The 16,322-nt window shown below is 43.5% G+C and overlaps 1 protein-coding gene across 1 annotated transcript in view; it reads right to left on the bottom strand.

The window, feature by feature from the left end:
* Positions 1-16,322, bottom strand: part of RHAG (Rh associated glycoprotein) — a 196,304-nt gene that overhangs the window by 146,655 nt on the left and 33,327 nt on the right. Inside the window, exon 2 of the mRNA XM_069605769.1 lies at positions 4,886-5,069. Coding sequence (XP_069461870.1) covers positions 4,886-5,069 — 184 coding nt within the window. The remainder of the gene's footprint in view (positions 1-4,885; positions 5,070-16,322) is intronic.

The following is a 16,322-nucleotide window of genomic DNA, read 5'->3' as shown; positions in this document are numbered from 1 at the left end:
TGTGTGTGTATATAAATGATACATGGGTCAAGGGTATGTTTAGGGCATTGATGTAAATGTTATTAAAAAGCATATTGTCAACTGCAGACCATGGTTGACATAAATATGGTGTTGAGCACAATCTTTGCTTAAATATGTTCTGCTTTTTTCAAGTCAAAGATTAACTAACATGCTTAGTATAAATGCAAAAAAAGCATAAATCTATCCCACAGACTCATTTTGACTTGTGCTGACATCCGGGGAAGGGGGTGGGGTGTCCAAATGCCAAGCAGCCAGTAACGTCCAGAGGGTCCTAACATGTAACTATGCATAATTTGGTGCAGATTGATGACATGGTGTGGAATTATATAAGGAACAACGCTTTGCAAATAAACAAGAAAACCAAAAACAAATGTTGACTTTTTCTGAAATCAGGGGAAAATGGATGGGGTGTCCAAATGTCATGTAGCCAGTAATGGTCAAGGGGTCCTAACAGGCAACTATGCAAAGTTTGGTGCTGATCGGTGAAACATGTTAATGTTAATGTTAAAGGACATTTGTACCACGCACTATCACCACCGGAGTGGTCCCATGGTGCTCTGGCAGCTCTGAAAGAGGAAGGGAGGAGGGGGGTTAGTGCAATTGGTTAGTTGGCATCTCTTATCCTGAATTGAGGTGCTGGGCTTGTGTAATCTCTCCAGTTGGGTTTCCCCTGTGCCTCTGTCCTGATCTGGGTCGGTCCGCCCTTCAAGGTCCCTTTCACATCTGGCCCCCTCCTCCACCAGCCTCCCTCGCAGCCCTACCTGTCTTCCCTTCCCACTCATACGGCCAGTGCACCTGCCAATGTCCACAGCTCAGCTAGTGTGGTGATTGCCAATATCCCAACAATTCCACAACACTGTGGTACCTGGTGGCAACTAAGGGGCGAGAGCGGGTGATGGGTTGGATTAGGTGGGGTTGTTGATTCCGTCTCCATGGGTGTCGCCTGTCTTCCATTCCGCCCGGCGTCACCTATCCAGGTGCCATGGGAGCTTCCCAGTCGGTTCTGGGAGCTGTCCGTGTTCACTCCAGTTTAGTCATCCCTTTCATTTCTGTTGTTTCAGTTTTCAGTTTGAGTCTGTGGTGTTGAAGAGCCATGTTTTAAGTAATTTCCTAAATGTTAGGTGATATTTGGTGTTTCTTATTTCTTTTGGTATGTTGTTCCAGGTTTTTGTGGCTAAGTGGTAGAAGGAGATGCCTCCAAGTTTTTTCGTGAGTTATGGCTTTGGTTCCAGGCGGATTTCGTTGCTTGACCTGAGGGGTCTTGTTGGCTTGTAGATTGTGATATTCTTTTGTAGGAATTCTGCTCCTTGTCCACTGATTGCCCTGTGCGTTATGCACATTGTTTTGAAGGTGATGCAATGTTTTACTGGAAGCCAGTGTAGTGTTTTTAGGGCAGGGGTGATGTGTTCTCTTCTTGATAGTTTGAGGAGTAGTCTGGCTGCTGTATTTTGGATCTGTTGTAGTTTCTGTGGAATTGTATATGGAACAACACTTTGCCACAAATCCCGCCCCAAATACATTTTGACTTTTATATATACATAGATAGATTACAACTGACTAACACACAAGTCACTGATAACTTGCCTTTGTTAATATGCGGTTAACAATATTTGATCTTTAATAAATACATAAATACATATGAAGTCAGAGAATCCATATGTTAATAGAATGTTACTCTGTTCCATAAGTTAGAGGATTTTTCATTGGTAGAATTCAAGGTTCATTATTTTTGCTAAGTGGAAGTATAACAAATAATCACGCAGCACTTCCCCCAATAGCTACATAATTGACCCTACTTGTATGACAAAATTGGTATTTAATTATGATAAAATGATTTAATATAACGATTTTTATTTGTTTTTGAGAACTATTGCTCTTTACGAGAATTGCCTATTTAAGCATGTCCATTACGTATATTTGTGCTTCACGCTGTCCTAAATTTCTCTTATATAATCACAGCAAGATTGCCAATATACACCATCCCACAATGAGACATATTTAGTTCAGAAATGTGTACTAATATCGGTGTTCATTCGAATATGCTATGGTAGGACAATGTCTGAAAACTGGTGATGACCAACAATAGAGGTTTACTTCCACCATCTAAGGGTGTTTAACAACCTCAGACTCCATCTTGTTAGGCCCCATTGATACACATACCATCATCTTTACCTTACTGCTAAACATCTTACAGGCCATTACCAGATCTTCACAGCTTCTTGAGTAGCTCCACCAATTTCTGAAGGCTAAAAGTATCTGCCGTGCAGTCAGGGGTGAGGCCTGATGTAGGGGCAGATTCCATTATGTTTTCATTTCTAGGCGGCCTCAGGATGAAGATTAGCAAAAGTGGTTGTAAGTGGTTGTGAATTTCTGGTCTTGTTGCAACTATTAATTGCTTTCAACATTTTAGGCAAGTCCCTTCTGTGGAAATCTATATAAACAAGGAAATAATGATGGGTTTTCTTCATGGGTTTTCTTTTCTTTGGACCTGTGGCGGGTGTCTTACTTCTGTGATAATTGGCCATGATCTTCCCTTGGGTTCCCATGTTGATAAAGTGGTGTAGGCAGTATTTTTCCTCAGGGTGCCCATAAGAAAGATGTATCCCGTAACTTCGCTTGCTCATCCTCCCTTCGCTTCCCCTCACCTATGCATCTTTCTACACTCCCCCTCTCTGGCTGCCTTCCGCACATCTCTTCATCTCCTTCTACTCTTTTCCCTTACCACTGCTTAACTTCCCTACATGTCTTTCCTTGCCATCAAAAGTGCTTACCTTGATAGTCCCTGTCCTCTCACAGGTGGGGGAATGGACATAGCAACAGTAGAAAAGAGTAATGGCTGTTGCGGGTGATGTTGGACTTCACTGGGACATTTGACGTTGCGGATCATACCACCCTGCTCCATACATACAAGATGCAACCCACCCAGGTGACATGAACATATGTTAGCATCTTTACTTCTTAAAGGACAAGTCTTGGAAAGTTTGGATGGGCCCCTTTGCTCATCCCTCTCTTGTGTGGATGCGCAGGTAGCCTGTCAGTCTCCTGCCTTGTCAACATGTTTCTACCCGCTCTCTTTAACCGCCTCAGTCTTATGCAGATGATATACAGTCTATGATGATGTCCGAGGGAAATAGCATCTCGAGATTTGCTTGGACATAATCCTAGAATGCAGTAGAGATCACTATCTTCGACATAATGGCGCCAAAACTGAGCTCATGCTCCCTGGTGCACACCATAGGGAATAATATTGGAAGACCTCCCAATCTGTCCCCTGTTCAGAAACTCCCCTTACATACCAAGTCAGACATCTAGCAGTACCTTTTAATGAGCAGAATACTCTTGCTGCATGCCCAGCTTTAACTTCAAAATTACTGGCCCTCTTTCTGTCCCTCAAACACAAGACCTTGGTCAGAGGGGCAGAAGTGTATTGCAGACGTCATTACATCAATCCCTTGTATGTGGTTCTTCTTCTACATGAAGTGGACAAGCTTTGAAGGGTGCAGCGTCAAGAAGTGCACCTTTTCCGTGGCCTTTTGAAAAAGAAAACATCTCCAGAACTAACAGAGCTCTCTCTGCTGGTTTAGGGTAGAATATGAAATGCAATAGAAAACTGCCCCGTTGAGCGTTGAAATGGCTAACAACCTGACATTATCATGCTCAAAAGATAAAAGCACTCCATCAGCGCACATCGTCAACGTAGATCGTAATACATTTTTCCTGTCCTTCAGCTCCTTTACAAGCTCCTCTGTGCTTTGCGGCTCTAGTCTCTAAAGCGTAAAAACACTCTGACCACCGGGATCGAAAAAGCAAGCTCTCTTTTATCATTCAGAACCCACCTTTCACCCTACCTTTTCCACTTCGCAATGAGGCTAGAGCACCGAGCGACCTGTGCGGTTTAGTGCTCCAGAAAGTGTATCAAATAAGTAAATCGATCAACAGCTGCATATGCCAAGTAAATCTTTTGGTATATTTGCTATCTTGGCACATATCTTCTACAGGATCTACAGATAGGCAACAGCCGGGATACTCCACACTGAAGCAAGATGGATCACATTCAGCCTCCTCCGGAGCCATTGCCTTGTCCAGCAAATCAAAATGAAGGCACTTTTTCGTGGCACACAAGTACATGTATTGACTGACTCAGTATTTGATAGAACTTCTGTGACTTTAGCTCGTTCTGTATACATCCCTGCCTAACCTCCCGAAAACCCTGCTGTCAAGAAGGGTGCTTCTGTTGTCAAGCCTTATCCAAGCACCTACATTCTGCAACTGCCCCCCTCTTCAGCTAAAATGTATTCATGATCCTCAGGCCCCCATTACAGTTTTGCCCGTATCCAGCTGGTAATTCCGGAGGGGTACCGGCAAAACATCCTTACTGTTTCTGTCACTAGATATCCAGGTATTACTGGGATATTACGGGCGGCGGCGATGTCAGTAAATTCACATTCCAGGACTCCATGGATGGGATTGCCGGAATTACCAGCGACGGTTATTCTGGCATTTATTTTCCAGTAGGAGTCTGAACCCCCAGCAGGTCTTGCCTACCAGTAGATCTCTGCCTCCAATACCAAACATATGTTTCCCTGGTCGAGAAAAAATGCTGGTGCCGGAATCACCAGCATTTTTTCTGCCATTGTTTCCGGACCAAAGGGACAATAAGAACGTGCTGTTGATTTCATACAATGACAGCTCTTCCTCCATGCGTTAATTGGATGCTAGTAACGCCGCACAATTCTTAATTCAAGTACTTAACATATTACAGCAGTTATTCTTATGCTTTCAACATTCATATGCAACGAATGAACCATCATGAATTTAGTAATACAGTAACACAAGGTCCTAACGCTGCTGCAAAATGCATTACTTTTTGATGTCAATGTTGATCTGACCGTCGTGAAGATGCCATAAGCCTTGCATCAGCGTCCCCCACTGGAGACCGAGCGCGGCAATGAGTAAGTTGATTCCAACACTGCTGAAACCGTATCTTTTCAGGAACGTCATGAGAAACCCAAAGCCAATAAATATCATCACGTGCACATCTTGAAACACTGAGAATAAAAAAGGAAAGAAACGTCATGAAGTGTAATGGCCAGCATAGTTCGGAGCAATTCTGTATTCAATACCACATTTTCATGAAATGGAGTGAAAACATTAGTTATTCAGGAAGGTAAAACTAGGAACTTTCAACGTCTAATTGCCTTTAAAATGCACTTATTTTGCTTAAATTGGGGGTCAGTGTTTCTAAAATTATTTTCAAAGTCTTAAAAAGTTCCTAAGATTAAAACACGACAAGCATACGGGTTAATTGTGTAAGCACACATAGGGCCTCATTGCGCGGTACAAGGTAAGGGATTACCGGCACCGGTAAGGGTGCCGGTGCCGGTAATCCCTTACTTCTATATTCCGAGGTCCTTTAGCAGTTCCCTTCCTTACCAGGTGTTAAGGACAGGACCCGCTAAGGGACTTCAGAGTTAATAACAGTACCGCAAGTCGCGGTACCGTTATTAGCTACTTCCCCATTCCCATTGAGCCCTATGGGGGCTCAAATGGGAATGGGGAATGGTTCTCAGAATGGGGACTTACCGGGTCCTCCAAGGTTGGAATGACCCAGTAAGTACCCATTCTGAGAACCGGTATGCGGTAAGGGGGTAGCCATGGTGCTAATAGCACCATGGCTACCTCCTACCGCGTAATGAGGCCCATAACCCGCAAAATGACCTGTTTTACATGAAAAGCAATGATAACGTTTCAATCAACCATGTTGAAACAATTACCATGTCTGGATGGCTCCACAGCAGCAGAAACCACAACATTCTCACGTTAGTTGCAGCCAAGAAAGAACCGGAAGGCAGACCGTCCTTGGGTGCATCCCCAGACTCTGGAAAATCATACAGCTATATACATCCTGAATCCACGCCAGTCTGACCATGCCGGTCAGATAGCACAGCGAGTAGAGTGCTTGCTTTAACATTGGTGCAGAGCCTGCTGATGCAGGTTCAAATCAACCAAACTCAGCCTTTCATCCGTCCAAGCTTGATAAATGAGCACCACACACCATGGGTAATCAGTGCTCAGATGCCTGAGGGTTTGTAGCAATGAATAAAAGCAACAAATAAAACAGCCATTCTTAACCTGCGACCCCACCACCAACATTCTGTACAGAGAATCAAAATCGTATCCTCTTTAGACCGTTAAAACCCCGAGTGGAAACTCATGTAACAGTCGTTTTTTTTTCCCACACATGATATAAGTAATTTATAAAGCGCTTGTACAAAAGTGTTTCTAGGCGTGACAAGACAAGGGAAGGAAGACAGAGGGAAGATAAAGTAAACGGTCGACTAGGCCTTGTGTCATTCAGATTGTGCAGTTGCGATAATGCAAAGTGCAAGGGGGGAGGTGAAGTGCCAGGGGGAGGGAAGGGGGAAGTGTAGCCAGGGCAGCCCAGCTCTGGGCAAGAGCAAGGAGGCAGGAGACTGTAGGTTTCCAGTTACAGCCCCTAAGTTTGCAGTAGGCCCGGAAGCAGTGCAGGGGCTACTGGTCATGGAGGAGCCTGGTACCCAGTGAGACTCTGAGAGTAGACAGGCAACCAGTCAGCGCAGCAGATAGGTAGGTCCGCAGGGGAGAGAGAGAGAAAGCAGAGGTTAAAAGGAAGATTTTGAGCTGCTTCCAGAACTTCAGGTGGTCCGGCTCAAGTTTAAGAGGGGTAGGGAGTCCATTCCAGAGGGAAAGACCTGCAAAGAAGAGAGATCTACCTCTTACTCTCTGCCTGGAGAAGCGTTTGAGAGTTGGAGGTGGCTGTATGAAGGGCTTGAGTAGGAAGGTGTTTAGGAAGAGAGATGTGGATGTACTTGGTCCCTGGCCCCAGAAAGCCTTGTGGACAATGCAGAGGTTCTTGAACTTGATCCTTGCTACCAGCGGGAGCCAGTGGTGAGATTTCAGGGCTAGTGAGATACAGTCCCTGGGCTTGAGGCCAAGGGCGAGTCTTGTAGTCATGTTCTGGATTAGTTGAGGGCGGAGAGTAGAGGAAAGAAGTTTGAGAAAGAGGTTGTTGCAGTAGTCCATCCAAGATAGAACCAGGGCTCTAGAGAAAGTGAGCGTCTGGGGGAAAGTGAGAAAAGGAAGAATACCTCTGAGGAGGTGCAGCTGGTAGTTGGCCTTCTTGGCAAGATCAGTGATGTGAGGAGAGAAGAAGAGGGTGGAGGTGAAGATGACACCAAGGTTTTTTGCCTCAGAGGAAGGCGAAGGAAGAGGGCACAGGGAGGGCAGCCCAAGTGAGAGAGAGTAACTGGGAGCAGGGGTCCCAATGAGAAGGATCTCAGTCTTACTGGCATTAAGGGAGAGATTGTTGGATGTGCACCACTCCTGAATCATGGATAGACAGTCAGGAATGAACAAGAGGGGAGAGGAGGCTGAGCGGAGCCTGAAAGACAGCTGAGTGTCATCCGCATAACACTGAAAGTTAGAGGAGAAGGTAGAGATAAGGTGGGCCAAAGGGGGCCTGAAGAGGTCAGCATCGGTGCCTTTGTTAAGAATGCGTAGATTTGAATCTGGAAATTTGCTGTATGCTACAAACATTTCAATGTTGGGTGTGTTTTATGAAAAACAAAAGGAAAACAAGGCCTAGTGTGCATTATGTACCTATCCAGTCATTCTTTCGAAAACATAGTTTCGAATGACAAATGTTTCGAATACAAAGTTTTGAAAAAAAAATCGAATGCATTTTTTTCATGTTTTTGGTTATATTTTATTTTCATATAAAAAAAAAGTTTGTTTTAAAAAGAAAATGGGTGGTTGGGGGGACCCCCCCCACCCATGGGGGGAACCCCCCCATTAAAAAAAATGCATTTGAAACTTTTTTTCGATGCTTTTGTGTCGAAACAGTTGTATTTCGAAACTATGACTGTCGAAAAAATCACTATGAACCCATTATGTACTTAGTGATTCAAGCATACAGCCCTTTTAACAAGTCTGTCCATCTTGGAATGATAACTTTCCATCAGAAAGTTATTTATATATTATTCAATGTTTTTATTAAGTGCTTTTCTCAATAAAACAGTAAGACAACTGTACCATTAATAGTATGATCACACTTTACACAGCAAATGATCTCTAGAAATAAACATTGTACAATGAAAAAGGATATATGTTGTAATAAGCTGGTGTTGCAACAAAAAGAAACACACAAACACATCTGTGACGCCCTGTTTTTTTGTTTAACTCCAATCCACTTAGAGGCAGAGACCTACAGTGACACAAAGAGAGTGACAGAGAGAAAGAGAGCACAAAGAGAATGCGAGGGAGCAAAGAGAGAGGCTGGAAGAGAGACTCTGCTAGACCAACCATATGGCATGCTTGGTACACCAGTACGTGGCGTGCACATAACCGTGTAGATTTATGTGTGTGCTGCATTGTGTGCGAATCCCACTTTGCGTCTGAGTGACCTTACTTCCTTAACCATGATATGGTTTTAATTTCCTGAAATTCGGTAGTTATGCATAGACATAATATTGCTTAATTTCTTTGTGTACCTATGCTACCGAATATGAATGAAACAGAATGTATCAAAGAAAACCTACATCATGCTCCTCTAAAGTATGCCAACCTTTTAGTCTGTGCACAATTACATTTGATAGCAGTAAATGTTGATTAAACAAAATACTTGATTTAATGTTGTTCTTCTTGAATACATAAGTGGATCCCAAATAAATAAATAAATAAATAAATAAATAAACAAACAAATAAATAAATAAATATGTCGTGTCTCCTGCCACTTGAATTTTGAAATCACTTTGCAGAAAATACCTCTGGCTAAAGCAGACAAGCCTTCGGTATTCTGATCGGCATAGTGATACAAGCAGAACGATTAAATCCTGGTATCTCCACTGTGAAAAATAAAGTTAAAAGGGGAGATGGGAGTGAAAACAGGAAAAGTGTGCAAAGGGGAAAGAGCGCAGCTGTGGCTACAACCAAGTGGAGCTGAACTGTGTGTGTTCTTCAGATAAGTATTACTAGAAAAACACACCTGGTTTCTCTTCCGGTTGCTGTTTCCTGTTTTTTTTTTTAAGTATCACATTTGTCACTCTGTATCATTATGGTTTATGCTCACTTACAGCAAAGGTGAGAAAAAGGACATGTATGCCCTTATTCACAGACCGTGTTCCAATGTGGTTTTGCCATTATAAAACGCTCCTGTGAATTAGGCCCACATGTCCAACATCAGAAGTGTGTTAGCGCTTTCTTGCCTGTTGTTGATATGTGGAGAACATTGCCCCAGCTCAACGGATTACTCAAGCACCAATGCTCCTCTGTTGTGGTGTACTCCTGTGCACGGTTGCCTCACACCTAAATCCTCTGCTGAACACTGACACCTCAGAGCATGGCTATGTGTCAGGGAGACCTCTAGATCTAATAGCAATCTGTTATAACATAGTGTGCGCAAGCCGAGTTTTGCCATTTGGAAGCACTACTCAAGGATGAAAGACTGGGTCGGCCTTGTCGGAATGTGCAGTTCACAATGATCTCCTAGCAGTGAATGGTTACATCACAGAGCTATCTTACCTGCTCAGTCTGCAAGCACTTCCTCACCTCTGGTCAAGCGGTGTGCACCAAGAAACATGCAGCATGGGGTCCAGGCTATATGATCTGTCAATGCATTCTAACAGTATAGCGTCACCATAGATATTAGGGTCCTCTATGTAGTTGTTATAATCAGAATAGCGCCCAGAAGGGAACAGTGAACACAATCAAAATATTACTGGACGAGGGTGAAGCCCTCGATCTTCGACACTATGATTGCTAACTTTCTAGTAATGCTATTCCCTCGTTATCCCCCACATTACACCGTTCTATGATTGTAAAATGCTTCCTAAAGATATGTCCGCACTCAGTGCATAGCCTAATATTAATGACCCTAATAATAAGGTTCTGCCCACATTACATGTTGCACAGTGTATTCATTTTTAGATGAAAATCACTGGAATGTAAAAACCAAGTGGTCATGGCTGGAAGATTTGGAATGAATCTTAACCTCTGGCTTTGCTCTGGGCAACCCCTCAGACCATCATTCTTCGCATGCCATGCCATTACAAAAGGGGAAAGACCATATGCAAATCCGGCTTGGTCCCACCCCTAAAGAGGCAGTCCAGCCCACACTGTTTGGTCACATCCCTTCTGCACGAGACCACAGATCACTGGAATGTGTAACTCTTCACTGTAGCAGCTACATCAGAGTTGTCTTAACCTGCTCATCATATTTCAAAAAGGGTCACTGCAGATAAGAGTTAGCATTGTCCAAGCTGGGGGGTGGGGCAAAGGATATCATGCAGTTTGAGAATCCTACCCATCCAGGACGGAATGTTCTCACTGAAACTGTGAAAGATACCAGCAGATGTCACATACCCGCCATTATCAGGCTCTCACTGGTCTTCTTTAGCATCTGGATTGTGGGGCTCAGCCAATCAGGTTTCTCCTCTTATGGACTGACCGCATAGATAAAGGCCTACATTCTGAGCTAGGAGCTTCTCTACTGATCCTTCTGCCTCAAATAATTAAACCAATCAGATTACTCAATACCTAGGCTAAATTTCACAATACAAGACTGGGTTTCAAGCAACATGAGCAGTGGAGGCACCCCAGCCCAACTTCCCTCCTACTCCCTGCCTCTTGCCTGCTCTCCCAGCAACCAGCACCTCACCCAACAGCCCCCAACCGCAGAACCAGCACAACAGCAATGTGCTCTACCGTGCTGCCCAACCATGGCTGCTATGGAAATGGAAGAGGGTCTCCGCACGGAGCCCAGCACTCCATTTCCATTGCAGCCATGTTAGATGAGGACAGATTTGTCCTTGAACCACAAATACACCTTGAGCCACAAATACATTGCTGTTAGCCTCGGGGTGCTATTAGCAATAAAAACCCATTCTGGGAGCTTCATCGGGTGGTAACAGTGCCAGTGTCCAATGTTATGGCGCTTGCTGATGGGTGCTTATAGCTAACTAAAAATCAAACTCTGCACTTACCTGCATCCTCCACATTCCTTGCTGCTGCTGTCAACTAAGCTAAAAGCAACATAGAACAAGCATTGGCAAAACCAATAGATGTAGCTTTTGTGTAGGCATAGGATAGGCATTTTCCAGGCACTGCTATGATGGTATTACCTAATTATAAGTAAACATTCTTCACCTCGGAATCCCGGAACACTTGCTGAAGAAACTGCAACATATCTAAAATGCAGCAGCCTGACTTCTCAAACTATCATGAAGGGACAAGGTCCCACAGTGCTAAAAATGTTGCACTGGCTGCCAATCAAACAACAAATCATGTACAAAACAATGTGCATAACACACTTAGCAAACCATGGCCAAAGAGAAGAATTCATACAAAAAAAACAATAACCATTTATCTACCAATAAGGGCACTCAAATCAAGCAACAACATCCACCTGGAACCAAACCATACCCAAGAAATAAACTTGGTGGATCCTCATTCTCTCACCTGGCAACAAAAACCTGGAATACCCTACCAAAAGAAATATGCAATACGAAGGATCACCTAAAATTCTGAAAACTACTTAAAACCTGGCTCTTCACCTCAGAACCAGATGAAAACAAATAGAAAAACAAAGACACCAATGGAAATAGAACGTGCCACAACAAGCGCACATGGAAGGAAGTATTCAGGGAGGAACTCCCAAGCCAAGCCCCTATATTAAGCAACGCCTAAGGGATTAGCACCCCAGCTGAAGACGAGGGAGCTTTAACCAATAACTAGCACCCAATAGAACAGGGAGTGCCTGGAATTCGGAGGGAGAGGATCCCGCAACCAGGGGTGGGAGAGGCCTTCACCACCTTCCCGGCCACAGATCACTAGACAGTTGCAGAGACAGGTGACTGTTACACAGAGAACCTGGCGATTGACCCACCACGTAACACTCCAGCAGACAGCATGGGCCGAGACACCTAACACAGATGTCAGAAGCAACATGGTAAGCCCACTAACCCAACCACTAAAACCTCAACTCTATGCATACACCTCTAAAAAGCTAAACAAACACAACTACATCCTTGCACAGCAAACCACAAGCACTTTAGTACACTGTAACAACAACAAAAAACACACATAGTCCCGCACAACAGCACATGGGAGTCTACTGATACGTAAACTGCACCCATGCTCAGCGAACGGTGTTAACCGAACTGAAGCTGTCAACAGGACATCACACCTCTCGCTCTACCTTTGTCCTGCTATGCCCTACTAAGCTATCCTACCCTCTTACTTTCCAGATCTGCCACAGCGCCAGGGGATCACTCCGGTGGTGATAGTGCGCCGTATAAATGTCCTTTAACATTAACAATAAGATGGAGACAGATGTACATGGTGTAATTACATAGGCATTTCCATAATAGTGCCTGAATAGAAAAATACAATATATATAAACACAGACCCAAACTGTTTGCTTTGTTGATGCTTGTTTTTAACAGGATTCATGTGCAAGGAATTGTATAAACAAAGTGGGTGAAGGCACAATTGGTTACGTTGTTTTTGTTACACTAGTAGCGCATACATCTTCATTTGAAACATTACCTCTCTGCAGACTACTAACAAAACTGGCAGGCCCAAGTTTGACTTGTCTGATTAATAGAGCTAGCTCCTCAAAGGCATCCTGGGTGATTTGGTATGTGCAGGGAAGAGCAGGTAGTGGGTGTGAGTGCTCATAGAGCAGTGAATGTATGAGTAAATAACTAAACACCACCCACAAGCTGTGAATCCCCCTCACATGTCAACTTCCTCATAGCTGTACTTCAATGCAATACTTTCTGCTTATCTGTAGCATTACATTCCACCTAATCGCCAAAACTAAATACACTCATCAGCGTGCTCCAGGTAGCCCCAGTGGTGGCACTTACATTGTTAAGTGGGACGCATCCTGGTTCCGTAAAACGAGAAACAGGCGGCTTTTTTAAGTACAATCCTGACAAAGGGTTGTTTTTTTTTGTGCAAGTTGACATGAAAACAGAGAGATAATAATGCATACTCACTTGCACATGTTATTCGGCAGTTGCTTGTGCAAAATAGTTCTGTGAGTGAAGGCAAGTAGGGCAATACACAGAGATGTTTGATTAACTTATGCAGGTTAGACAATTTCAATCATCAGTGTGTTGTAATTGTTTTATGAACTCCTGGATTTCAGGAATAAGGGGTGTTTAAAATAAATGTTGAAAACAAGGAAAGGGAGTGTTTTAAAAAAAATGAAGACGAGCATGGGTACAACTTTAGACTGAGAGTATCACCACCGGGCTGTTCGCATTTTCTGGAGGCCCTTAGCGGGTCTTGGCGGCCCTTGGGGGGTCGTTACCAGCAGATGTATACTTCTAATCCTGACATTATCAATGTGACCTCCTACATTCCACCCCTGTCATTGGAAACGTGAATACTTCAAAAGAAAAGGTTTGATCATTGCAAAACACTTTAAACTGGAGTGTTATTATGAATTATAATTGTTCTTTTATAATGCATTTAATACCAACAAGTGGTTTCTAAGTGCAGGATTGGGAGTCAAACCGTTGCCCCGAATATGTGCATATGTGTAATATAATGAGTGACCACTAAGCATGTCAATATATTTATTATCCATGAGCTAAAAAAGTTAATTTTCCCAATATGTGTCTGCCTGTGCTTGTCTATATTTGAGCATTCCCAAGATGAGAAATATTAATGTCAGGGGTCCCTTTACATTAGAGGTTTGTTTGTCATAAGGCATCTCCAGGGGTACATTACTGAGAATGCAAAGAGTCTCAGTGCCAAAGTAAGCAACTGTATAAACGGAGAATTGAAAGCAAAAAAGAAGAATATTGGAGATATATATCAGAATACAACATTTGTAAAAAAAATCAAGTGCGATCCAAATAACTGCCATTATTTTAGCCTTTTTTAGGCTGCCTATTCTTACACTCTCATTTACCACACGAGGGCGCTAAAGGCAAAGCAACATTTTTCTCTAACCAGTCAAATTTAGTGCAAACCAAGTATTTGTATTCATATTTTCGAATATATTAAAATGAATGCACTGTATTAAAACATACATTCAAAAACACAAACTGTATTAAAACAAATTCATTTTACGAATGTGGAGAAATGTTTATCAGCTTCTAACGATATCAAGCAATAAGACATTTCGCTTCATAGGAACTTGTATCGTGACGATTTCTCAACAGAACTGAATGTTTGGCTGACTGTCAAAAAACATAATATATTTTCAGTGCTGAAGTACTCAGCACTGCGTGCCAGGATGATACCAGGACCACTGTGACCATGGTCACTCGAAGTGGTATGTAATCGCTTGTTTTTATGTGTTGCACAACATGAAGGTATGTCAAAGAATTATTTGAAGTTTTATTTAGTGCAAACCTAGCTTGGAAGCATCAGAGTGCTGTGCATGTTATTGAGGGCAATGTCTGAGGTATGGAGGGGATGAGTGCAAACATAGCTAGGAAGCCTCAGAGTGATGTGCATGTTATTGAGCATTATGTATGAGGTATGAAGGGGATTAGTGTAAACTTAGCTAGGGTGCATCAGAGTACAGTACATGTCCTTGAAGGAAATGTATGAGGTATGGAGGGGATTAGTGCAAACCTAGCTATGGCACATCAGAGTGCAGTGCATGCCATTGAGGGCAATGTATTAGGTATGGAGGGGATTAGTGCAAACCTGGCTAATAAGCCTCAGAGTGCTGTGCATATTATTGAGCGGGGTGTATGAGGTATGGAGGGGATTAGTGCAAACCTAGCTAGGAAGCCTCAGAGTGCTGTCCATGTTATTCAGCATGATGTATGAGGTATGGAGGAGATTAGTGCAAACCTAGCTAGAAAGCCTCAGAGTGCTGTGCATGTCATTGAGGACAATGTATGAGGTATGGAGGGGATTAGTGCAAACTTAGCTAGGGTGCATCAGAGTGCAGTACATGTCATTGAGAGCAATGTGTGAGGTATGGAGGGGATTAGTGCAAACCTAGCTTGGAAGCATCAGAGCGCAGTGCACGGCCTCCCTCTGGAAAAGCCTTCCTGCCTCCCTCAAACTTGAGGAGAACAATCTCTGGTTCTGGAAGCACCTCAAAACCTTCCTCTTTGCTTCTGCTTTCTCTCCCCCTCTCCACTGGTAAATTCCTGACTGAAATTGCACTGAATCTGCAACTGGGCCACTCTCACCGATCTCGGTCCTTGGCCCAGCCACTCTCCCCTTGCACTGCCTACCTGGCAACCCCTGTACTGCGGGACTGTCTCTGTATCCCTACAGCCCCCCTTCCCAGCACTTGTCTGCACTTACCTTGCACTTGCCACCAGCTGGCCCTTATTATTTATCTTGTTATTCTACTACCCCTGTACTGCACTTTCCCCGCTCCCTTTCCCCTTGCACTTTTCCCTTCCCCTCTACCCATGCACTTGCGCGATCTGAATGACACCTGGCCTAGTAGGATCGTTGTCTGTCTTCCCTTTGTTCCCCCTCCCTGCCTCGTCGCGCCTTGAAACACTTGTGTATAGGCGCGTTACAAATACCATATCATATCATATCATGTTATTGAGGGCAATGTATGAGGTATGGAGGGGATTACAATATGTGACACAGGATGGTCTGGTCATGGGGTTGGGAGGTATGTGATCCGGGAACGCAAGGTGCATATGTGGCATATAGGTATTGATTGAAGGATATGTTAGTACATTCTTTCCTGAAATGATCATTGGACTGTCCAGATTGTCGCCGGGATGGTGTTTCAGCAGGCAGCGCTATGAAGGATTGTCATCTGGCAAGGGAGTAGAAGCCCTGTCTTCTTTTATTACTTTGTATTCATTAATACAATTGATGCGGGTAATTCCATCTCAGAAAGCGTGATCTCCCTTTATTAATGTCCATGGCAAAAGCATTGTGTGCCCTTTTGCCCTGCTGGATCATTACCCTAATCCGCAGTGCCTACTTTTTAGTGGGACTGGTGCCCATTTGACAGATGCTGTGACAGCCAAATCACTTAAGCACAGAGACCGTATTTACATTCTCCACCTCTGTTCCAAGACCACAAAGTTATGAGGAACTGTCATATGAGTACTGTCATATACCGGGCAAAGGCATTATGAACATAAATTGGAGGAATGTTCCTGTGCATTGCAGATGACTTGGTATGTAATGGGCTTTTCATGTCTTACCCTACAGAACTGATTCTAAACTGTGTAGCTTTTTACCTAATTCATTACAGAAATTGTATTGTAAAATATACCGTTCTAACCCTTACTTTTAAAAGGTTTCTCGGGGTG

The sequence above is a fragment of the Ambystoma mexicanum genome, chromosome 4p (genome assembly GCF_040938575.1).
Source record: "Ambystoma mexicanum isolate Mex_15411 chromosome 4p, UKY_AmexF1_1, whole genome shotgun sequence".
Classification (NCBI taxonomy): Eukaryota; Metazoa; Chordata; class Amphibia; order Caudata; family Ambystomatidae; genus Ambystoma; species Ambystoma mexicanum.
Note: the sequence above shows the minus strand (reverse complement) of the source record. Positions and strands in the feature narration are given on the sequence as shown.